Below are 24,802 nucleotides of genomic sequence, written 5' to 3' on the forward strand. Positions count from 1 at the left end.
AAAAAATGTCCTGCCATATGGACTTTAATATAATCTGCCTCAATGTCTCGTTTACCGTCAAAATGTTCCCATCGCTCGTTCCCCAAGCGCGCATTTGGCGCTAGGACCCAGACGCGTCAACGCGCACCGCTTGGCCGCGGCAGCAGCACTGGCGGCACCAGGGCTCGCATCGTTCCCTCTGAATACAAGCTAACTTCCCGAGCTGCTGACGTCAGCTGGCAGCCTGGGCTGTACTCGCCGCTTCGGACATAGCGCCGAGAAAAATGCTGCTCTCCGTACCGCCAAGGGCAGGGATCAATCCATACAACGGCTATAACAGCAGAAACAGCAAAAAGGTAAACCATATTGGCATTTTCTACAATTCGGCCGCACTTTGTCAACCAGTAGGGTATACACTCTTGTCATCCGACACAGAAGCTTGTGACAGTAAGCTGCAGTGTCCTTGAAAAGCGAAGCGCACAAAATTAACTTCGGTCTTCGTTGAGCAAATTGCTGCTCTCTGTTCAGCACCCCTACCGTGGTATGTAAGAAATCTGTTTGTCGATGCTCAGGGCACGGCCTAACGTTTGGCTTTATTTTGTCTATACAAGTTTAAATATAAAGAATTATGAATGTCGATATCGTTCGGTTTACTCATTTGTAAAGTCAACGGTGGAGACCAACTTTTATGAGTAACCGTAACGTATTCGGACAGCGTGTCTCTGTGCGTAAATGTGTTTGAGTTGGTGGGGGTTGGGAAAAGAGAAGGATAAGAGGAATATGTTAATCAAGGGAATTCAATTTAGCCTCGTCCTTGGGGTGGTGATCATAAACAAGTATATAATATCTATTGTAAAATCTAACGTCCATTGTCTACGCAGCCGCGTAAGTTTGGCAAAGTTTTCCTATTTTTTTCTGATAGGAGAAGATGCCCCACCCCTTGAAAAATCCAACCATTGTGAATGTGACGATGCCAACATTCCCCAAATTATGAAACGCTCGAGTTTTATTTCTATTCAATACCTCTTCGCATTGCTTTTTACACATTGTTTGAATGTTAAAAAAAATTACTAACCTATCACATTTTAGAAGAAGATTTAAAAAAAACATCGTGTGTAAATAAATAAAATATCATTATCTATAAGCGCCTGTCCGCCTCTAATATAGACATACGATTGATTATGAATGTTGATATATTTAGGCCCACAACTGAATGACAAAGTTTTTTGCATACTTTTTAGCACATTTCTCTTGCTCGTTTGAAATATTTAGATCCAGTGTGTAGGCCTACGATTATAGATACAAATATGTATATAGTCTACTAGGCCTACTGCATACTCAACACAGATGTATGCATGTCAATTATGTTCCATTCTTTATACACCGTTTAAAGTGTAGTTACTAACACATGCTAGATTTTAAAATGTTTCTAATGCATGTATTGTGTTTTAGATTTCTAATGCACTTGGCATGCTCTGTCATAAAAGCTAATTATTCTTATGCTAGTCAGAATAACTATCAGTTATATATAGCAACAAATGGCTGCAAATTCTCTGGCACTGTCAGAACCATTTTGTTTTTTCTGCATGTTTCCCATACCTTTTTGTTGAATTTATTTGATAGTCTCTAATGATGTGGTTGGTACAAGAGATATAGGTATATATATTTGTTACCCAAGCTGTTGCCTAACTTGACCCTGGTTTGGATTTCAGTAACATATTTGACAACATGCCAATTGAAGTAACTGGTCTGTACGCTTAGGAACCAAAACTAAGAATGTTCCATAAGAGTTATCAAAAGTTAAAATGAAGGCTAACAGTGAGTGAAATCACAATTAGAAAGAAAAAAGTGTGTTGATCTAAATAATTCATACTAATCATTATGTCTGGTGATAAAAGCAAAAAGAGTGAGGTGGTTAGAGAGAAGAGTGGTCGGTCTAATGCTTCTCAGTATTAGCACAACGCGAAGACCAGGACTGGTGTCTAGTATGATGCTGCTGCTTGTTAGACAGGTTTGTCTCTTTTGGGGAGGTCGCCCAGAGGTAAATTTCCTGACATAATGTCTCCATTGGTCTAATTTATTTTTCTTTCATTGATTTTCTCTCTCTCTCTCTCTCTCTCTCTCTCTCTCTCTCTCTCTCTCTCTCTCTCTCTCTCTCTCTCTCTCTCTCTCTCTCTCTCTCTGTGAGAATGTCTGTGACTGTTCCACAAAAAGGCCATTCACCATATTCCCCACGGAGGGAAGGCGGATGTGGGGCTCTTCAAGCCTGTCCTTTGAATTTCAGACTTTTACTTTCAACTTCAGCTGCTTTGAAATATCACCAACATTGTTTACCACCAAAGCCATGTCTCAGCCTTCAAACTTCTGTCTGTAGTGCTGAGAGGTTTGGTATTGTTAGATGACAGCAGTGGAATTGAAAAAATCTAAAACAACGAAAAAGCTCGCTTGTGTGCCGGAAACACTGAGAATCATGTATCAACGTCATGCTAACTTTATTCTTCTATCAATCATTTCAATGATTCTGATCTGATGTAAGATCTGTATAGTAAAATAGTAATGTATAAAGCATGTATAATGGGTTTACCTCATTGTATCCAACAATGGTTATTCGTTAGCCTTGCCACTGCCCTTTGGCTGTGTCTGTGTTTCCATTGCCCATTTCGATGGTGTTTTCCATCAATTTGAGCAGAAAACCAAGCCTAAATTGACCTCTCGCGTTTCCTTGCTGGTCCTGTTAGATCTGTATTTAGTACCTCTGCTGTGTCTTTTGTTAGGGTGTCTGTCTGGCCTTTGTTATGAATTTTGGATGTTGGCTTTGTTATGTTGTCTCTTGTGTACACTACATATAGGTCCTATGTATAGTGCATGACCCTAGGCTGCTGTTGATTGCGTTGTGTAGCTGCAGTTGTTGTTCTGCTCTGGTGCTCACTCACTGAACCTGATGTGCTCACCTTTGTCCTCTTGGCTCTGTTCCAGCTGTATGTTTACCTACTGCTCTGTCATTGTTTAATGCCTCAGACACCAGAGAGTGGTCCCTCACGTGGAAGTGAACAGGTAAAGAAGAGAGAGAGGAAGAGAAAGAGAGAGACATCGAGAGAGATTGTCCTTGGAGAAAGCACAGCTGTCTGAAACATGATGCCAGGGCCAGCAGTGATGCCAGCCTCACACGCCTCACATTTAGCTGGAAATGAGGGACTGCTGTAACAGCCCAGATTTTGTGGGTGTACAGCAGGGCCGGATCCAGGGGCCTACGCCCCCCCCAGCGCCCTCTGACTTCAGCCAAATATGTTACATGTTGAAGGTATGAAAAAGTCTGTTAGGGCTTTCAGTTAGATGCATTTTTTTAATGATTCCCCAGTGATTGTCTGATTAATAATGGGAAACGTAGGCAGATCCCTTTCCGTAATCATGATATGATCACTGCACCCCCAGTCAAAGCAGTCTGCATCCGGCCCTGGTGTACAGGTATCTGATTCCCTCAATCTGTGCCATCTGCCTCAGCTAAAAGTGTGTACCTTTACCTTAGTGCCAGTTTGCATTTGTGTGCTGTTAATATACAGGAGAGTAATACTAAAATGAACAGAGAAGCAGGGAGAAAGAGCATTAGGCAGTTCTTGAGGGTGGAAATGGTGGGGAGGATGTTGGAGATAAGGAGGAAGGAAAGAGAGACGTAAAGAGAAGAAGAGACTGAGGGAAATGAAAAATCAGATTCAGGGGCGAGTCTAGGCGTACGCCTGGTGTCCCTGTCACCTGACTGGAATGTGGAGCGCCTCGTCAAAATGATGACATGATAACACCAGGAGCAGACTCGTAGAGGAAATCCTGTCTGCCCCAAAACTGCAGCCAGTCAACAGGTTCACCACAGGTTGGAGCACCAACGTTCTGCCAATGATATGTCAACATCAGGCCTGACTGACTCCTTGTAATGGTTGTTCGTCACCTAGGTCTTAATTAAAACCAGGTGGAGAATTCCTTCTTCTTTAGTAACCCACCATTCTAATCTGTGGTTGCAACTTGTGGTTGGAGTAGAATAATCATTTTTTTAACAAGGTGTGCGTTCCAAAACATAAACATGTCACATGTCACATACACATTGAATTATTCATAAATGTAGTAGATTTTTAAAAATATGTTTTATTTAAAATAAAAAAGTATTTTTGTTACTTTCTGGTCAGTTGATCAGTTATTGGCCTGTCAAGCTTTAGGAGAAGACTGTATTGAAACGTGGAAGCCACAGCGATCCAGGATGCAGAAAACCAGACACCCCCAACAGCCAGGAAATCCATGGAATTCTCCAGGTTGCATTGAGGTCAGCCTACCAAGCTGAACAGGAAGAGAGAGATATAGACAAAGACAGAGTGAGACAGACACACATGGTGAAAGAGAGAGGGAGAGAGAGAGACACTAAAGATGACTAAAGATGATCTGAAGGTAGAATGGGTTTGCTTGTGTGTTAGGACCAAGAGTAGGATCAGCAGTGTAGCAGCCAGGTGGGTTGATGTTATAAATGTCAGGTACACATGGAGGGGACTACAGCTGCACTGTGTGAACTTGATACACCACAGTGTTTATGCGAATACATTGTGTCCCTTTTTGTTTTGTGTAATTAGGTGAGGGATGAGAGAAACAGCTCCACCAAAACATTCCCTTCCCCTCCTCTTATGTGCTCATACTTACCTCAGCTTGTGATTCTTCAAATTGTTACAAGGAGAGCCATCATGTGTTTGCTTGATTTGAGACAGAATATGTGTGTGTGTGTGCAGCTGGTAGTTATGATGTGTTCCTCACATTTTGTGCTTGGGTGCTGTTGTTTAAAACCATGGTTTTATCTTTTCAAATACGAGTATCCACAACACCTGCTCAAAATGATTGCTTGGCCACAAACTGCTATTGTAGACATGCAGTGTGTGTGAGTGAGAAGGGGAAAGAAGAGACTGAGATGAAATGCACCATCTCTCTTTTTGTGTTTTAACTTGACCCGGGCATGCCTCCAGGTCATCTAACATGAGCAAACACAGAGAATCTTTTCAGGCTGAATCAGCAGCAGAGGAAGAAGGGATTAGAGCCAAAGAAATGAACCTCTGGCAGGGGGTGAGCGGGGGGGTGGGTGGGCAGGGGGGTGGCCCGCATTGGGTATGGAGGGGGGGGGGTCATGGAGCTGTTTGAGGGAGGACACAAAGAGGGACACTGTGTCCTTATGGATGGTGTGTAATTAGGGATATAGGTTTCTGCTCTTGACTGAGCCTTGTGCATCTCTGCTTCCCTGCTGGGGTGTGCTTAAACACCAGGACTCTGATCTATAACATGCAAGGCCCAGAACGAATGAACCCAAGACCCCCCCCCCCCCCAACTGGGGCTGCCCTTATGGGATACATACGGGGGTGGGGCGCGGGGGGTATTCTAAATCACACCCTGTAATAATTTTGAGGGGCAGGGGTGTTCAGAAACTGTGATTTTTGTCTGTTCATCTTTCATTAGTCAGATGATGACATGCGGCAGATATATTAGGAAGGGGAATGAATGCCTGTGCTTTCTCTGGAGGTGATTAAATCTATTGAGACAGGCATATATTACACATACACACGTTTGGCTCTCTCTGTCTCTCTTTTTCTTTTAACCACACAGATGCACTCTCTTGTGTTAAGGTGTTTAAACTTGGTTTACATTTTCAGGGAACACATATTTACCACCGGACTGTATATCCTCCTATTCTATTTGGCATTTTGGGGTACTTTTTTTCCTTCAAAGCTATTAACAGCATGGTTGTGCTCAAGTAGATTGTGTCTGTCTCTTTTGAATCATCCCCTATGAAGTAAATCAAGAAATATTGTGGTAATGACACCATGATTACTTTAATGAAAATGTGTAAGTCAACAGTAGTACAGATTATATTTAAGGTGTGAAAGTGCATTTTTATAATATTCATTAACAAGAAGTTCTCTGTGATGCTCATTGACTTCCCATAAGCTGGGACTCACAAGGTAAAGGACTTTATTGTTCTGGATGTTTCTGTCTGTTAAAGGCCGAGAGCTCTGAAGCTAGGACGGTTGTAATGCACTGTAATGAAACTGGTATGCTTATATCATGTTGTTGTAAGCAAACGTTCTGACTGCTTTCAGAATTGGTCTATTTTGCATGTGACCCAATTTAATGGGTAGGTCCGGGGTGTGTTTATTTATCTTTGAGTACTCTTCTTTCTCCCTGTCTGTGATGTAAGGCCTTGGCCATGGAGTGAACTAACACTAAGTTTCAATCTTTTGCACTTTTCCCATTGGTTTCTCTGGATGATTGGTGGGAGACAGAGAGAGAAACATCTGACCAGCAGAGCTAGTTCTGGGTGGAGTGTAGCTGTAGAGGACAGATACAAGTCTAAGCCAGAACAGATGGGGTTGTTTTGTTTAGAAATGCCTGCTTTTTACAGTCATGGTGGTATGGGAGAGGAATCGCTTACAACTTTGCTAGAATAAACAATGAAAGAAACAGTGTGTAGATGTATCAGAATTCATCCCCAGCAGTTTGCTGAGTGTTGCTTTGTGTTGTTATTTGAAGGGTTGGATTTGATGTCAGCTGCAAAAGAATTTTCATTGGTTTGAAAGTTTTGATAGAGCAAAAAGAGTAGTTGCCCAATATGGAGTAAGCTGAAAAGAGGCCCGTTTTCCCTATATGGCCTAGACAGGCCAGAGGCCCCACATTCCCTTCAAAAAGCAGTATTGGTGAGTGTTGACATGAAGGCTGTGTGATATCATCTTACCTTGCTCCCACACAATTGCCTGTCTCTCCTGAGCGATGGATTTGAAGCCCTGCTTTCAAAACACAGGTTGTAGTATGAGTCACTATGAAGAGTAGCAGCTGCATCTATTCATGGTGTGTTGTGAATTATTCATGAAAATATGAAGTATCTTGGTAGAATATAATGTACCTTTCCAACTGGTTGAAGACACCACTCCCTCACTACTCTTCCTGATCTTTACAGTTGATGGTTCTGGGTTTGACTCTATGGATGAACCTAAGCATGGGCAGAGGCGGTATTGAAGACGTTATGATAAAAACTCGAACTGAATTAATATAACCACCATAGCAGAGTAGTTCATGTGTTCTCTCTGTTCTCTTGCAGCAGTCCTATGTGTCCTCCGGCCACCAGATGGCGCCCCCAAGTCCCAACACTAACAGCAGCAGCAACAGCAGTGGGGGAGGGGAACAGCTGAGTAAAACCAACCTGTACATCCGTGGCCTTCATCCTGGAACTACGGACCAGGACCTGGTCAAGCTGTGCCAGCCGTGAGTGTTCTTAACTACACTGACGACCCATCACGCTTTTCCTACAGTAGGGTTCCACAAGATAAAATGTCAGACGAGGCAATTAACCGTCCAGTGAAACAACTAGATGTTCACACAATGAGCCATTACACAAGTATTCCACAAAAAAAAACATGCTAAAGGAAACTAAGTTATGTGGTGGATCATGGGAGTGATTCATCAACACTTTATTTAAGGTATTTTATTGTGGTATAAAAGTGGAAGGTCATTGTGTTGCATAATGGGTTTATTGAAAGTCATTTTACCAAGGCTATCAATAGTTTTCCTGGCAATTAATATGCTTCATTATGTGTACAAATGAAGTGTGGAAAGCAGAAGCCTCATGCCTGCAGTGATAGAGTTTGACTGGTGTGTTCCAGCCTTGACACATTTTTATTTAATAAGTCTACTATTTATAGTGTATAGTATATTTATATATATTAACTTTTTTGCCTAGCTTTTGAAGGATATTATTTATAGTGACAAGAAATGTTCAAGAAAAATAGGAGGATTACAAGAGATAAACAGGGAGAAAGAGAACCATGGCTTTGGAGAAAGAGGTTAAAGGCAAAAAAGGGGTTGCTGGAAGAGAGGGAAGAAGGGGCCAGAAAGGGGTAAACTCTTCCTGATGTCCTGATGTTACCTCCCTTTACCCAAGCAGAGAGAGAGAGAGACAGAGAGAAAGAGAGAGAGAGAGAGAGAGAGAGAGAGAGAGAGAGAGAGAGAGAGAGAGCGTTGGGAGTTACTACACCCACTCAACTCACCCTCGACAAACAGCTCTGCCTGCCTTACACACACCAACGCAAGCACACAATTACACAGAATAGCCTCACAAGCACACAAACATCCACAGAATTAAGGTTTAATAAAGAGCTCTCCTCATCCCATGACTTTATTTTGATATCACCATATTCCCACGACAGCACTTATACTTGTAACAGGAGCCAATGTAGTATTGAAATAATCAAACTGGTTTGGCTCATGCAAGCCAGGACGGATCATGGTGTTCCAGAAATGACTTTCTGTAATGACTATATAAACAAATACTTCAGCTCTTGTGGAGTAGGATAGGGGTTACAGGAGGCTGCTCTGATCATATGTGCAGAAGATGATAGATCACCAGGCAATGAAGCCATGAATTTAGGACTAAGGACCCATGCATACACATGAACATTCTTGAATTTAGGCATAGCCTAGGAAGCAAGGTGTCCGGATATGGGGCAGGTAGCCTCCGACAGAAAAGTCCAATTTAGGAGCTTTCTGAATGCATCATGAAATGTATGTGAGGAACTGGACGGATGGACGAGAGATTGACAGAATGGTAAACGAGAGCAAGGGGCCAGAGTGAAATGTGTGAGAGAAGACGAAGAGAAGACAGGAGAGTTGGAGGAGAGGAGAGCAAAAATATAAATCCTGAAAGTCAGACCCTTAAACCCATCCAAGGGGCAGATTAAAAAGTCAGGGAAAATAATACAATGGCAACCCCCCCCCCCCCCTCCCCAGCATACACCACCACCCTAGATGACCTTTACATCTGTAGAGGGCCGAGGTGAAGGGAGAGTCACTAAAGTCACCGCCTCACAAACTTTGAACTTTGAGTGACTGTGCGAGAAAGAGAGACCAAGAGAGAGAGAGGCTTTGTTTGTTGCAAGGGACTTTAGGACCCAGAGGTGCACAAAGAGAATTGGAGAGGGAGATGGAGGTGGAGAACAAATAGGATCAGTTTACAGTGTAAACTCCGCCCTGCTTCGCCAAGACGATCTCCAGCCCCCTCTCTGACTAAATGAGACAGACTAGACTGATATTCTTAGTCTGCTACACTGGACTTCTCTGTAGTGTAATGGTTGATTGAGTCCTATTAGGGCTCATGTTGATACACTGTTATTGTAACTTTTGTATTTTGTTCATGTTTACCTTCACCATCACCTTTCTCCCTTGTTTGTTGTGACTGAATATAGGACTACATATTTTTGTTTAGAAATATGACATTTATTTTGCCCTCCTAATGCAGAACTGTATTACAAACATGACATGAGAAACGTGTTTGTTCTGTATGTTCTGTTTATTTGTGTACTTTGAATGTGTATGAAACAAGTTCAGGATAGTATTTCTAACTATTTAAGTGTAGGTCAGAAGACTGTGGTGCTCCAAGGTACAATAGCTTCTGCCTGTGTCGCAGGGATTCTTGGCTTTTTAAATGCTAAAAAACAGCCAATCAAATTATGTAGAAATGGCTACAACAGAAGGTATGAGTGAGGATAGCAGACTGGATAAAGATGAGCCCAGAACAGATTGTTTGGCCTGAGGTGGTGTCTCCTGTCTATTGAAAACAACACCAGCACTGCAGACTAACTGTACAACCATCCTTCCCTGCACACAACAACAAGAGGCTGCTCCCTCTTGATGTTGTGTGCAGGACCTTCTGAGCCAAACCAGATCACATTCAGCAGGCCCAGTTGACTCTGAGAGGGAGGGAGTGTGTTACCTGTTTACACCTGTGTCCCTTCACTGACAACCTAGTGGAGCAAATTCCACTGAGGATCTTGTAGTCACATTACGTGTCCCTGTTGTTTTTGTTGGAAGGTATGGCAAGATAGTCTCCACCAAGGCCATCCTGGACAAAACCACCAACAAGTGCAAAGGTGAGGCCCTATTACAGCTGGTTCATGGCACGAATGCCTTTGACATTTCTTCTTTAAACATCAACGCCCTGTGTTAAGATGTGTGCGTGTGTGTTACAGGTTATGGCTTTGTGGACTTTGACAGCCCAGCAGCAGCTCAGAAGGCTGTAACCGCCCTGAAGTCAAGTGGGGTCCAGGCTCAAATGGCCAAGGTAGCATACATGCACATTCTTCACAATCTCTCACAAGACTCCATATCATTCAATACAGTAACTCGTTCATACTACTTTACATCCCCTAAATTGAAGCGCAATGACCAAGGTTTAATGACCAGGACTCCCATGGTTCCTATATCTCTTCTCACCGTTTTCTCTCATCCTCTCACCCTCTGTCTACAGCTCTGCCTTTTCCTTTCGGTTTTCCCTCTTCATATTTCTTTGCCATCCATCCATCTCTCTCTCCCCCTCCATCTGTGCCTGTGTGTGCTGCTAACTGGCCCCTGCTGTGGGCCTTGTCACAAGGTCTTTGTGTGGCCGTCTGCAGTCAAAGGCACTTTTGTCGGCCCATTAAGCTGATCCCTCTGTGCCTCTCAGACTCCCCATTGAGAGCGCCCTGGGGAGGGTGCCACAGCACCCGCCATCAATGGGACTGGGACAATGAGCTGGCCTGGGTCCGGGCCTGGGCCTGGGGCTGAGACCAGTAGTTAAAACATCCACCACATCACCCTGCTAGGTTGCACCCAAACAGACTCCACTGCCGAGCAACACTAGAGGCTCAATCATGCCAACAGAACTGAGAGTAAGCAACACTGTAATTAAACACCTGTATTACTGCTCTAGTCTGTACTGATACAGACTAACTTTGAAACTGAATAGCACCAGACTCCAGTTCACTCTGCTTGCCACTGATATCCTGTACTCACTCTGACTTACCTGGACTGCAACTGAACACTGAGGGCCACACCCACCTAGACAGGATGTGCAGCTGGTGCTAAGACGGACGAGGTGATGGCCAAGGGGTTTGGCCCTGTTCACTTTCTTCACTCACTCATTCACTCATTCATTCATTTATCATGTCTGGCTCTATATTATTCGAGGCAATCCCTAGAAATATTTTTGTTTGATTTGAGTGAGAAACACCTTCTTGGGAAGATATGGTTTAATGTCTTGTGCCCCAGTGAAGTGCGACCTGGCGGTGCCCTGGGTGTAGTCAGGGCCTTCCAGGCTGCCCCACTACAGAAAGGCCACAGAGGAGGGAACGGAGAACAATGGCTTGGATAAAAATAGACAGCTCCATTTCCGAGCCCCTCCCTCTCTGACTACACACGTCAGCTCGCACACAATTGCAACACTTGACACATGCATACAAGTGCAAAAATACACACACACACACTCATACACACACACCTTGAAAGACTGGCTCGCCCGAGACCTGGCATAAACACACCTCTGTGTTGCCACAGATGCACTGAGCATGAGTCCAGGGCTGCATGTCTCACTGCTAGGGAGGGAGGATGGAGCGAGCGGCGGAGAGAGATATTCAGTCTTGCATGTGTTTGGGTGTGGTCCAGCCATCATTTGAATATCTTCGTCAGAGAGCAGTTCATGAAATGCTGCCCGGAGTGCAAAGCAGGATTTTGTGGATGAGTTGAGACAAAAACAACAAAGGATAAAAAGGAGGAGCTCTGTTTTTTTTGTTTTTTTTTATCACAGCGAGCTGTGCCCGTCTTATCTTCTGTGGGCCATTGTTCAGAGTGCCACAGAGTTATATAATGAGGAAGTGTTTCCTCACCGTGTGGTTTCAGTCCCAGAAAATGGCACATGCTCTTGGCAGCTTGCTTCTGGTGCCAATGCAGACAACAACAAACATGCTGTATGCAGAATGCCTGCACATGACCATAATCCACCTGGGAATTCCTCATTGTCTATGTCAGCGATTGGTTACGTATGACCTACCTCAACTGGAAAGAAAGGCTCAGGCTTGGTGGGGCAGCTAACTACGCCCCCAGTTTGACTCGGGATCAGGCTGTCTCTTTGCTTATAGTTCAACAAAGATAAGAGGAGAAGTGGAATATCAGGTCTGATGGTTTCACGTGTGTTTCTACCGTGTAGAGCAAATTTCCATTTGGCATGAAGGAACTTGTAGTGGTGTGTGTGACGATTTTGACCTAATCTTGTTAGTTTGTAACGTGGTTTCCAGTAAGACTAGAATAGCTGTTTAATTGGTGTTCCCAGGTGTGGTGTTCTACAGTCAAGCCCAACAAGCAAATACAGCAGGCACTGCACATTGTTGACTTACAATAGGCTATATCACAGCAACCTGAAGCACTCCGCTTGTTAGAGGTATGCAAAAGGTAAACTCTTCTCACACAGCTTTGTCAGAATGAGACATGACTGAGGCAACAGAGGAAATCTGCTGGAGGAGAGTTCAATTTGTAAAGTCAGACACAGGTCTTTATTTTCCACTACTTTCTCCCTTCCCTTTGCTTGTGTTTTTTCTTTGTTATCCCCTCCTCGACTCCCCTTTCTTTCACTTTCCAGCACTACAAAACCACTCCTTTTCCTATCCTCAATTTCCCTCTTTCCCTCTTCCGTCTTATCATCCCTGTCTCCTGCATACGCTTGTCTCCCCTCCCTCTCGCAGTCCCCCCATCCCTTTCCTCCTTCTGTTGCTATGTGCCTGTTTCTGTGATAACTATTAACTTCCTGCCTGGCTTCCTGTCTGTTTCTACACAGTTACACAAGGTTTCACTTTTGAGCTGGGAATCTGAATTGTTTCGCATTCCTTTTTTAACCAATCTTCTGCTATCAACACCCCCATCCTACTGACGAGGAGCTCCACTTTTCATTTTCATTACACTCTGCTAGATTTGTGTGTACAAAGATGAAAATCTTACATTTTATAATATACTCTCATACTTATGTTAATGTGTTACTAAGACATCAGAAAGGGGTTGAATGGTGACACATAACCTTCCATCAACCAGAAACACAAAGCCTACTCCTGATTTGTGGGTCTGATTAGTTTCCTCTCCCCCACAGCAACAGGAGCAGGACCCCACCAACCTGTACATCTCCAACCTGCCTGTCTCCATGGACGAGCAGGAGCTGGAGAGCATGCTGAAGTCCTTCGGCCAGGTCATCTCCACACGCATTCTCCGCGATGCCAACGGGACCAGTCGTGGTGTAGGATTTGCCAGGTATTTAATGGTTATAGAATGCTATGCATGCTATCCATACGCTAGACACTTATAGGACTGTTACATACCAGTTTACATTGTAGACATACAAGATAAAGTTACTTAAAGGTTAATACAAATAAATGTGTTTCAGAATGGAGTCTAAGGAGAAGTGTGAAGCCATCATTCAGCATTTTAATGGCAAATTCATCAAAACTCCACCAGGAGTGCCTGGTGAGTGGATGTAATCTGTTTAAAGACATCGGAATGGCTACTATGCAGATATTTCTTATTTAATCAAGGTACAAGTTCACTCAACTAAATTCCAATGTATTTTTTGAGTTGTCTGCTCATTTCCTTTCATTAAATTAAATTGATGACTAAAAATTCCTTCAGTGCCCCCAGAACCATTATTGTGCAAGTTTGCAGACGGAGGACAGAAGAAGAGGCTGAACCAGGGGAAGTACCTGCAGAATGGTCGGCCCTGGGGCAGAGACGGGGACACGGTGAGATGGCCATCATGGAACTTATGAGATATCATAATTTTTGAGGGTTAATGCTTCATTCATACCGATTGTGGAGAAAGTATAGTAATCCAATGAAAAGGCTTTAAAGCAATTGTGGAGGATTTGATGTGCTCAGTAGTTTTTTAATTACGTGTTGTTTTCCTAGGGAGGGATGACACTTGCATATGACCATGCAGCCTTACAGAATGGGTGAGTATTTAGTGTGAGAAACCAACAAAAATAAAAACTGTGTTGAACTGTTACCCCCTGGTTGAAGTAAATGGAACTGGAGATACACCACTTTCTTTTACGGAGACTGAAGTGATTTTAGTAGTTCCAAAGTGTGTTTTATATTAATTTAGAAATATTAACTATATTAACTAACTAAATTAACTAAAGCTCTTAAGTGTAGCTTTTAAATTTGTTATTAATTATTAGCATTTGATTCTTTGGAAACAATTTATGGTCCTGACTTCCATAGTTCTCAATATTGCTTGCCTCATGTTCTCCTCATCTTCTCATCATGTTCTCCTCATGTTCTCCTTATGTTTGCCACTCTCTGTATCCCAGGTTCTACTCATCCCCCTACAGTCTGGCTCCTAACCGGATGATCGCCCAGACCCCCCTGTCACCCTACATGCATTCACCTGTTTCCTCCTACCAGGTCAGAGGGGGGACAGCCTACTTGAACCACAGTACACACACCTTCCCCACTCCAAACACAATAGTGTGCAGCATATTTAGCCATGAGGCAACTGCCACTGTCAAGCACCATCAATGATTCTTTCCAAACCTCTTGAGTGTGTGTTTCCTTGTCTCCTCCAGGTCCATAGTCCGTCCTGGATGCACCACCAGTCATACCTCATGCAGCCAGCAGTGAGTGTCACATCCTGTACTCTCATTCTGTCTCTCTGTCATCCTGTCAGGCATTATTCTGGTTTTTGTGTTTCTGTGTTGACCGCTCCTTGTTTTATCTGTGTGTGTGTGTGTGTGTGTGTGTGTGTGCAGGGCACAGTCTTGACCCCAACCATGGACCATACCATGTCCATCCAGCCCACATCCATGATGGGCCCTCTCACCCAGCAGCTAGGCCACCTGTCTCTTGGCAGCACAGGCACGGTCAGTATCCCTACCACTACACTATACACCAACCTCACACACAAACCAAAGTGTTTAAAGTTTAGTCATTTTGTGTTGTAATGTTATTGTAGTACCAGCTGTATCAACCATTTGTTGTACATGGCTGTGTTCCTGTAGATGCTAATTACCATTGTGTTTTGGCTCTACGTGTGCCTCACAGTATATGCCTGCAAACACAACCATGCAGGGGACTTACATCCCCCAGTATACCCCAGTGCCTCCTGCCAGTGTCCCTGTGGAGGTAAGCAGCCTTGCACAGTCACAGCAATACACAATCTCCATCTGGTGACACAGAGGATAATGGATTGTATATTAGTTCCTTGTAAAACACTTTTTTAGTCAATTTCATCAACACTTTGCAGGACAATGGTGGACAACAGCAACAGGTTGCCATGGAGACACCTACAGAACACACAAATTACTCCTACCAACACACCAAGTGAAGCTAAGCTAAGGTGTTATATTATGGTCTCTATATAACTTTGTACTGTGAAAATACCATCTCATTGTTTGTGATCATTTTGACTCAGATTTAATAGTAATATACAATATAGAGTGATGTTGCATTTAACTTTTGTTTATTTAGCTATCTCATTTAATGATTGTCCTGGATGTCAGAGGAATATATAACATTCACATTTCAATGAGTTTTGTGACAGAAGTACATTTGTGTTACAGCTCCCTCTGGTGAGGGCTCATGGCAGACTGAACCAGTGGGGTTCTTCAGGAGGATAGCATTGCTTTGCATACAGACACCATGGACCCGACTCAAACACAGATCACAGAAGGAACCTGCGTGTGTTTCGACAGAGAGGACAACACAATGTCACACTTTTCCTATTACTTCTACATGAGTTTATCAACCAAAGGTGGGAACCTTCTGCAAAGAAGCTTTGATCTATTTTGATAACTGAAAATAACAAAACAAAAAAAGAACAAAGAAACAAGTAGGAAAGGAGGTTGACACAGAGCATTATTTTTGTGCACGTAATATATCAAATTCTTATTTTTTAAAACCATTCTGAATGTTTCAGAGTGATATCAAGGAAAAGAGTTACAACACAATGTGTCTTTTATTTTTTGTAAGATATGCAAACATTTTTATTTTTTCTGATGTGTGTTTTTTGACATTCTATATGCAGCAGTAGGACAATATTTTGTACAGATTTTATGCAAAATTACAATTTGTTAAAATTTTGTGTTAGAAAAAGCATGTAAATGCTAAATAAACCGTTTAAAGCTACTTCTTTATAAACTAGTCTGTTAAATTAACTGCCAGAAGATAACATTGGTTATTTAAAGATTATTTAAAATCTGATAAAACAATGTTTCTCTCACAAACACAGATTTAATTTTATAAGCGTAGGACAATCATTATACTTTTTATTTAAATGTTTATTTACAATGTACAAACATGTCACCTATATATTTTATTTAGTGATTATAATTTATAAGGTCATGATGAACATTGGCATTAAGATTGACAACTCATACTATAATATTTTATGAGAACATTTTCTGCAAATGGTTCTTTCGATAACATATTCAATTTAAACATTTTAGTAAATACAGACATGAATTCATTCAATGAGATTTGACAAAACAGAAGAAAAACAAAATCGAAATGTAAACTGGTATTAAATTCAATTTTATTATGATCAGATATATAATTCCAAGAAAGGAATGTCTAACATTCCTTAATATCACCATTGTTTATGAAAAATACATTTAGATTGTGTTTACCTTTAAAAGTGCATAACGGCAATTATTGGATCATACATGCCAGGGTTAGTATAATGATAGTTTATATGACTTTATTTGATTTGTGAATCTGTCCATGTACCACACACAGTCTGTGAGAAGTGGTTTTAAGCGGTTTTGTTAGGCTAGATCTATACAGGTATCAATAGTGAATTTCAACTTTTGTAAAAAATAAAAAGATTAAATAGATAAAATTAATACAAATTGTTGGTGTGATCATATGGGTTGTGATGATTTATGTGTACAAAAGAGTGCTAAAGTAGCTAATTGGAATAAATCAAGAAGAAAAATTGTGGTTAACTAAAGAAAGGAGTTAGAGTGTCCTCATTTTGTCCTTGTTCATATAGTTAGGGGCCTTTGTTGGAGAAAAAGGGAGCTGCAACTTTTGTTCAATGCTGCTGTTGTCTCCTTAGTTGTAATTTCTAACTGTCAGCCATTTTGGTTCTTTTGTTGTTGTAGAAAGCTATATTGTTGTCATTTTTTGTCTTTCACTTGAAACCTTTGAGTTGTCATGCCTTATGTTGTTGTTAACCTAGAATATCTTTTTGATTAATTTCCTTTTCATTAAAATTAGATTTTAGCTGTAGGGAAATAACTTTCCTAGACTGTAGATGTAAAGTTGTTTTTACTTTCTAAGAGATTCAATGCATTTTATATGATGTTGAGTTTGTGCATTTGCACGTGGTCCATGCAAACTGCAACATTATGTTTTGCTTGCTTTATCCTATGTTAATTTCCGTTCCAGAGCACTGTGTTGTTAATCATTATATTTTTAGCGGCCTAACAGAAAGTCTTTAAGTCCACTTCCACTAGCCCAACTATTTTGATTGAATGCAGTATATAATCATATTCAGAAGCTGAGAAAGCATATGAATGCCCTTTCCAACAAAATAGAAACTGTAAATGTGTGCATTATCCAATTATTGTATAGTTTGAAACACATTTAAATACATTTGTGAAAAATTAATCTATACTCCTCGATAAATTAATTGAAAAAGTGTGGCAAAAGCCCATTTAAAAGGTTTAGGGCCATCAGAAGTAATCTATTTGCTATAGTTGGGCATTATCGAGGGTTGAGCTTCCTATTCATGAGCAGTCATAGTTTTACAAACCATAGTTTTAATGGTTTATGCTGGATGTCACATTTTTCTAACTATTCAAAATGTTGTGTTCATCTTTGCTCCTCTAGCTCAGCATTCGGTCTCCCTCATCCAGGTTTGTTTGTTATTTATATCTACAACCAAAGATGATCAAGCCATCAACCTGTCAACAGAGCTTTCTGTCAGTTTATTACATAGGAAAATGCTGATCTCAGTCCACGGACATATATATCTCTTTTCTGTAGCTCTATGTTGATGTAACACCTTTTTATTTTTTAAAGTTACAGGAAGCTAATGGGACATTGAGTGACATTCCTCTCATAACGTGGTTTTGTTGAATTCATGTTTAAGATGTTCATTTAAAACCACATTGTAAAAATCTGGGGGAAATTGTTCTCATGCTTTATAGTGTCAAAATGGAGAGTTCAGCATTTGCAATCTCTGTAAATATTAGACTCCCTTCTGTTCTCTTGTATTCTTTTCATGTCAAGATGTTTGTAATATTATTTGTCTCTACTTCATCAACTATATTTTGTTGATGTTTCATGATCTGTCCAGATACAGTAACACAAGAATTATCACAAGCAAGTTTCACATTCAGTCCACCACATCATGAAGGAAAATAAGGATTATTTTATGTATTCATGGTAACAAATATTTCATGTATCAGCCATAACATTAAACAGAAATTTATTTTGAAACTATGAAATGACCAGTTCTTATGCAGCTTGCCCAGTATTGCAAATTGATGTTCCATGTTCTATTATAAACTTATCTTTAACCAATTTAATCTTAACAACGATGTGTGACATTACATTTTCATGGAAGAAGGTATCAAAGTCAGAAGCTTTTTGTAGGACTTAAAAACCAGGGGGATTTAAAACATAATATGGATCTGATCTTTCGTTGTGCACTTATCCATGTCAATGCAAATTCTAAAAAACAATGCAAATCCTCATGTCCAGATCATGTAGCTTTGATAGCTTATTTCATAGTTTCAAAATGTTATGCTGCTAAAACGGGATGTCCAAGCAATTTGTAAGATGATGGCCACTCTGAATGTTCCAACATGTCTTCCTTTAGAAACTTGATTCACTTGATCTAACAATTTAAGTTTTATAACACTATAACATTAGGCCTATGACACATGAAAACATATCCATTGATGTTGCTGGCTAGTTATTTGGTTATGTAATTTGTAGTACAGTAAAAATTTACAAAATCAGTGATTAAAGTCATTGCAAACAGGTGCTTTCCAAAAAATTAATTTGTAATCAAATATCATAACCCATAAGTGGGTTGCCTTTGAAGTTGAACATTCAGTTGGCCTATCTGACACTGCTAGAAAACATGTTCCTTATTTATAAAAAAACTCATTTGTACAGTTTGTTGGAGGACAGTGGTTTTGATATTTGGTTTGTTTGCTAATGAGCTGGTTAGCCACTTGGTTGGCAACTTTTGTCTGTGCCAGAATTGTTCAATTCTGCTAACTTCAGTTTTTTATTCAGAGAAAAAAATATTTTCCTTCTTTCTTGGTTTTACTCTTTGAATTTGAATATGTTGATTTTCTTTTTTAAATAAAAGCCGTGTTTTTAATGGTTGTACTACAGCTTCATAAATATGCTCTACTATAGGAGACAGAAATCAAACCAAACATAATTATGTTCCCACCTCATGCATTGTTTATTTCTCCATCTGAATCCTAATGTTTGAAACAAAGTTACCATTTATAACATCACAACAAGGGAATCTTTTCACTCCTGGCTTTCACACTGATTTCAAAATAAGTATTGGAAAATGAAGGTTGTTGCATTGTTGCAACATTGTTACACAAGCCCAATCCAGAGGCCACAAACTATTTTAAAGTTACAATAGAACTTGCAACTAATTTTTTATTCTGATGTGCAACTATGGTCAACTTTTGAACATCACACTTCTATTCCACACTTCTAACCACAATTGTGTAGTTCTTTTTGCCTTATTTTCTGAAGGTTTGAAAGAAAATAAAACCTAATGCACACACACATACTATATGTTTAAGCCTGGTCCGCTCTTATATTGAGATGCAAGTAGTAGTGTTTTAGGATACAAACATGAATTCTCTTGAGACTGTCTTAAAAAAGCAAAATCTGTGCAATATGAAATCAGAACTCAATCCTGTTGAGTTGTATACTGCAGATTTCCTGAATCCACATAATAAGAATACTAAGATGTATTTACAATTGGAATGCTTTAACAGTATGGTCCGCAACTGTCCCTTACTTGTTTGGCTCAGTAACTCAGAAAGCTACAGTTGCATTAGGATTGCAGTATTGCAAGTGACCTTGGACAACCCTGGTCAAAAAACACTTTTCCACCAATATGGTGCGGATTCTGTTCTGTTCCAATTGACTCAGATGTGGAACCGTGACGACATCAGTGGGCGTAGACTTTAGAAAGTGCGTTACTTGGAAAAATTCCATTGTCCATATTCGGTAGGCGACAATTCATGTCTGCACGTCCGTGTTTGCATCTGAAATAACTTACAATATTTGTTCTGTCTTTTAAATACGCGTGCAAAGTTTATTATTGGAAACTGTAGTCTGTCATAGTGCCAATTGTGATGTTACCTTCAACTTTAAATGTGACCATATTTCCAACCTATTAAATGTACATGTAGGCTAAGCCTATTTGCCTCATGTGGGACGACGAGTAGGTTAAGTAATATTTTCTAGGTAAAAAATAGCCTATTGTTGTCTTGTCCATCGTTGATGACGCATCCTTGATTAGGTTATTCTAAAAACTGGTGGAAACACGGACTGGTTTGCTAGATCGCACCAAGGTTTCAATAATTTTGAACGGAACTGGTTAAAGAACCAGTGCTAATTTGGTGGAAAAAGGGTCAGAGATGCAAAAGCTGGAACATCATAGAATGTTGAAACATGCCCTCATCTTGGCAGATCAATTGATGGCTATTGCAATTAAAGTGAATACATAGTGTCATTTTTGAATGGATTTAAAGACTGAAGTAGAGATTGGGAGAGGGGATGGATAGGATAGATAGGAGCGAGTAACAGTAGTTTCAATCACGGCCTCCACCAAACAGTTGCAGCAGGAAGGAAAACAGGTAGATGATGTCCAGGTAGATGTTGAGGGTGGCAAATACGTACTCCTCTGGACTGATGGTGTGACGTTTGCTTCCTAATAGTAGCTGGGTGTCAAACGCCAAAAACTGCGACAGACATGGAAGGGAGTGAGGGAAGGGGGGCACGTAAAACAAGTTAAACTCAACATTAACATTATAAGTACTCTGTACCTTGATGATAACTTAGATGTGTTTGAGGTCCTGTATACGCCACTCACCAGAGTAAAAAAGATGGCTCCTATCACAGCATAGATGGCGTGTAACCAAGGCACCTGCAATACCAGGTAAGACTGTTACTGAACAGTGCTAAGGAAGATAAGCCACTCATTTAAGAAAGGCTTAGACTTGTCTACATAGTCCTTAAGATTACTAATAGGGATCTAATGCTAATCTTTTCACACGCCCTCATGGGATAGGTCAATCTATATTTAGACATACTGTCAGTTACATCTATTTTGGATGACATCATCCTGACCTACTTTGGGTTGTTTACGTGTTTGAGGGTTAACAGAATGCAAACTCGCTTAGAAACGTACATATCCAAAGGGGACAACGATAGACAAAGTGATGGCACAGAAGAGCATGACCATGCACAGGATCAATAGGACCCCCTGGTAGGAAGTGACATCAACCTAGGATAGGAAAGACATAGAAGGAATGATCAAATAGACATCCTAATTTGAACTAATTAATTTAACAAACGATAAATCAAATCATAGAATTATTCAAACGTCTCTACATGGTTTCTTGGTTTGGATTACTGGAAGATGGAGTGGTTTGTTTCACCTTGGTCTGAAAGCTGAAGATGGTGACTGACAGACACACCAAAGCAGTGATTCCTAGACACAGCACCACTGACTTAGTGTTGTAGAAACTGGAGAAGGAACAGAGACAACACAATCATTTATGGATCGTTTCATCTGCACTGAAAAACGGAATTATGTTATCATTAATCAACAGGGGGATGACAGGACCTTTCAAGCCTACAGATGTTGCTACTCAAATATTGTATACAAGACACATACAGTATACATACTATCAGCCATCATGTGTGTGTATTCACCTGGACACAAAGCCCATCATGGAGGCCATGCTCACAGTCTGAGGAGGAGACAGGAGAGAGGGAGGAGAGGGAGGGATAGAGCAGTTAGACTGAGGTTATTGAGACCTATAGAATATAATTTTCTCTTTTCATATTCAACAGTGCACTGTGTTCTGTCATTGGTACTCACAAAGATAGTCAGTAAGATGAGGTTCCAGGGAAACTGCCTCCTGTTTAGACATATGGACATATGACATGTTTAAAACATATATCCACAGTCCTTGTAACATGCCTAACATTGATGAACTGATTGTTACACAACCTTGCCCCTTAAAGGAATAGTGAACGAAAAATGTTACCTCAGTTCCCCACAGCAGGACAACGCAATGTACGTGGCAAAGAAGGTGAGGCTGTGGGGAAGGAAAGCATAGCGTCATCAATCATTGACACAAGCCTTTAAGAGAGAGATGATAGTGATATGTCGGTCATTTTATAGGTTCTCACTCACTAGGAAACAAAGTACAGTCCAGGATGGGTCTGAATGTAAAATGTCACTGGTGCGCTGAGGACATTTGAGACAATGTTAGTGATTGTTGAGAACAAACAAAACACACTCAGGCACACATTAATTGATTATTAATATAGAGACTCACCAAAATGTGAAGATAGAAACAATAGACACAGACACTAAGAGTTGGATCATCAGGATGGAGTAGACCTGCGTGAATAATTGAGGAGTGGGACTCATTATTGAGTATTGGCAGATATGAAATACAGATTATGAAATGTATGTTTTCACTTTTTTATCTCCCTTCAGTGTTTTTACAGTTCATACCTTTCGGATGAAGATCCTCCGGATGACTTTGTCATCCCAGGAGAACTGGGCCTGCATCTCCCCATAATCTGAGATGAGGGGGAGGAAGAAATTGTGAAAGGAAGAGGAGGTAGAAGGTGGGGGAAAAAAGAACTGAGGATTATCTTCCCCATAAAGCAGCATCTGTAAATCTCTGAATTGAGGTATTTGACTTCACCGTTGACTTTTCAACTACATCCTACTCTGCTCTCACCACCTATCTTAGTTCAGTGGCAGGTTGTAATTCTTCCCACTGTTTAAACAGGGCCCTACAGCTAAGGTTTCTTTACCTGCTGTAGCCTCCTCATAGCTGGGTGGATACTCGTTTCCAGTCTTGGTTGTGGCAGACACCTAATAACATGTCTCAACAGTCAAAGGTACAAACACGCACACAAAGAGGCCTGTAGCTACTTTCAAAAATAACCATCAAAGTCTGTATGGCCCATCCAATGTCTATCCAGCATTATAGCATTGTCTGCTGTGTTAGATTCTGGTACATATTAGTATGGATCTTTAATTTGTAATGTATTACATTTGACTAATCATGAATAATTCAAATGAAACCAGAAGCATGAACCATATTTATAAATGCATTCACCGGTCACCATGTTTTGTTTGGCTCAGGGATTAGGCCACCATTTTGGTGTTCTGCCACATACAGTACGATGACAAGGATTTGTAGATACAAAATAATAGACCAGTTATGAAGTCAGTTAAAGAGTATCAGTGAATATTTATCTAACTTTTTACATGTTGGTTGATTCTTAAGGTGACATTGCAGAAAAACAATGCACTAATCTGTGTCTAGGATATATGTGATATGTTTTGGAAAGTAGATTTTTAAGTTATCAAATTTGAAATGCATGCCCATACCTTTCCCTTCGTCATGGTTATTTCTTCCAGGGTTCCAGGGTTTCACTGCTGTTTATGGTGCAGTTAATCTCGATTTGAAGGCAATCTCCAAGGAGTTTTTGTCTGTAGCAGTTCCCTTGTAAAATGTTCTCCTTTTAAAGATATTATTAACAAAAGTATCAGTGTTCTTAGGTACACTTTAAAGCACTCATACAGTAACTGAGAAAGAGTGATTCTTACAGTGTCTCCTCTGAATCTCCACTATGCGGATTACACCAAGCTTTTATAAAGCACTATGAGGTTAATCTCCTTCCAACCCTCATCCCACTCCCCCACCCCCATCCACAAAGAAAGTAGGATATTCTAGCAGTGTCCGTGTAATGGGTTTTAGTTTTTAGCTGAGGCAGGAATGCACCAGATGTTTTGCCAAACAGGGGTGGACTCTTGGTTTTGGACAGCTGCTTTGGAACTCCATTACCAAGGCTTCAGATCCGCTCAGCAACCTGGTGGGTTGCCTCCAGCACATTCAAACTACTTACATATATCTGTTAGGCACATACGACGTAAGAATGTTACTTAACATGGATCAGGATCCGTGAACGATCAGGAACGAAGGAGAAAACTAAAAGAAATAGAAACACAATACAATGGAAGACTAGGCAACAAATTCATGATAAAAAAAGAGACAGATTATAATTATTTTGGGGACTTTTATTCAACCATATGTATTTTATATTGTGAAAACCTTTTATCCCTATGTCCATCGCTATATTATGTGTGTGCAGGGTAAAGCATTTTAGTGTATGTCTATTTAATATCAACTCCATCATTGAGCAAATCGGTGTATTGCTGATTATTGTTATCTGTGAAAAGTGGAAGATCAAACTTCTCTAGAACATTCCAAATGTCTCAAAGTAACTCCAGTCATTTATTTTTAGAAGTGACTTCATGGTTTTGTGTGAGACCGGTTTAGTAACAGATAGACAGGAGTAATGAGATTGACGTTAAGAACATTATAAAACAAAGATTACTCGTCTTACGGAATCTTTTCTGAAAACAAAGAGCACAACATCTTACTTCCCCTCTGTATCACACTTACAATACTGATACTGAGGAAATATCTCCAGAGACTGAATCTGCTAAAGGTCATATTGGAATATTGGTTTCCTGAACATCAGATACCTATCTACAAAAGCTGTTTTGATTAACGACTTGAAATCTGCATGCAGTTTGAACCTGATCGGACTCTCTGTAACCTGTCTGAAACCTGACAAATGTACCTCTCTGAATGAAGCGTCTCCTCCAGATTTGGCGTAAATATCTAACAAAGGTGGCAGTGTTGCTGTGATA

General features: G+C 40.7%; 2 protein-coding genes across 3 annotated transcripts; one reads left to right on the forward strand and one right to left on the reverse strand.

The window, feature by feature from the left end:
• Positions 1 to 175: 175 nt before the first annotated feature.
• Positions 176 to 18,286, forward strand: LOC124470798 (RNA-binding motif, single-stranded-interacting protein 2-like). 2 transcript variants are annotated; one of them, XM_047024915.1, is made up of 14 exons: positions 176 to 335; positions 7,094 to 7,257; positions 9,859 to 9,917; positions 10,017 to 10,108; positions 12,938 to 13,095; positions 13,229 to 13,308; positions 13,471 to 13,580; positions 13,747 to 13,790; positions 14,151 to 14,244; positions 14,406 to 14,456; positions 14,589 to 14,699; positions 14,881 to 14,961; positions 15,083 to 15,175; positions 15,399 to 18,286. In XM_047024915.1, exons 1-13 carry the CDS (start codon positions 264 to 266, stop codon positions 15,161 to 15,163), a joined length of 1,197 nt encoding a protein of 398 aa, XP_046880871.1. In that variant the 5' UTR covers positions 176 to 263; the 3' UTR covers positions 15,164 to 15,175; positions 15,399 to 18,286. The 2 variants fall into 2 exon arrangements, with proteins under 2 accessions (XP_046880871.1, XP_046880872.1); XM_047024916.1 differs by lacking the exon at positions 176 to 335 and adding an exon at positions 392 to 520.
• On the reverse strand, positions 17,884 to 23,711 carry faim2b (Fas apoptotic inhibitory molecule 2b). Its single transcript, XM_047024917.1, has 12 exons — positions 23,474 to 23,711; positions 22,891 to 22,951; positions 22,583 to 22,650; positions 22,401 to 22,465; positions 22,256 to 22,309; positions 22,107 to 22,157; positions 21,938 to 21,977; positions 21,769 to 21,806; positions 21,492 to 21,579; positions 21,242 to 21,337; positions 20,924 to 20,977; positions 17,884 to 20,792 (listed from the first exon to the last, which is right to left on the reverse strand). Exons 1-12 carry the CDS (start codon positions 23,486 to 23,488, stop codon positions 20,643 to 20,645), a joined length of 780 nt encoding a protein of 259 aa, XP_046880873.1. The 5' UTR covers positions 23,489 to 23,711; the 3' UTR covers positions 17,884 to 20,642.
• Between the last annotated feature and the right edge of the window lie 1,091 nt (positions 23,712 to 24,802).

This window comes from Hypomesus transpacificus, chromosome 9 (genome assembly GCF_021917145.1).
Source record: "Hypomesus transpacificus isolate Combined female chromosome 9, fHypTra1, whole genome shotgun sequence".
NCBI classification, from domain to species: domain Eukaryota; kingdom Metazoa; phylum Chordata; class Actinopteri; order Osmeriformes; family Osmeridae; genus Hypomesus; species Hypomesus transpacificus.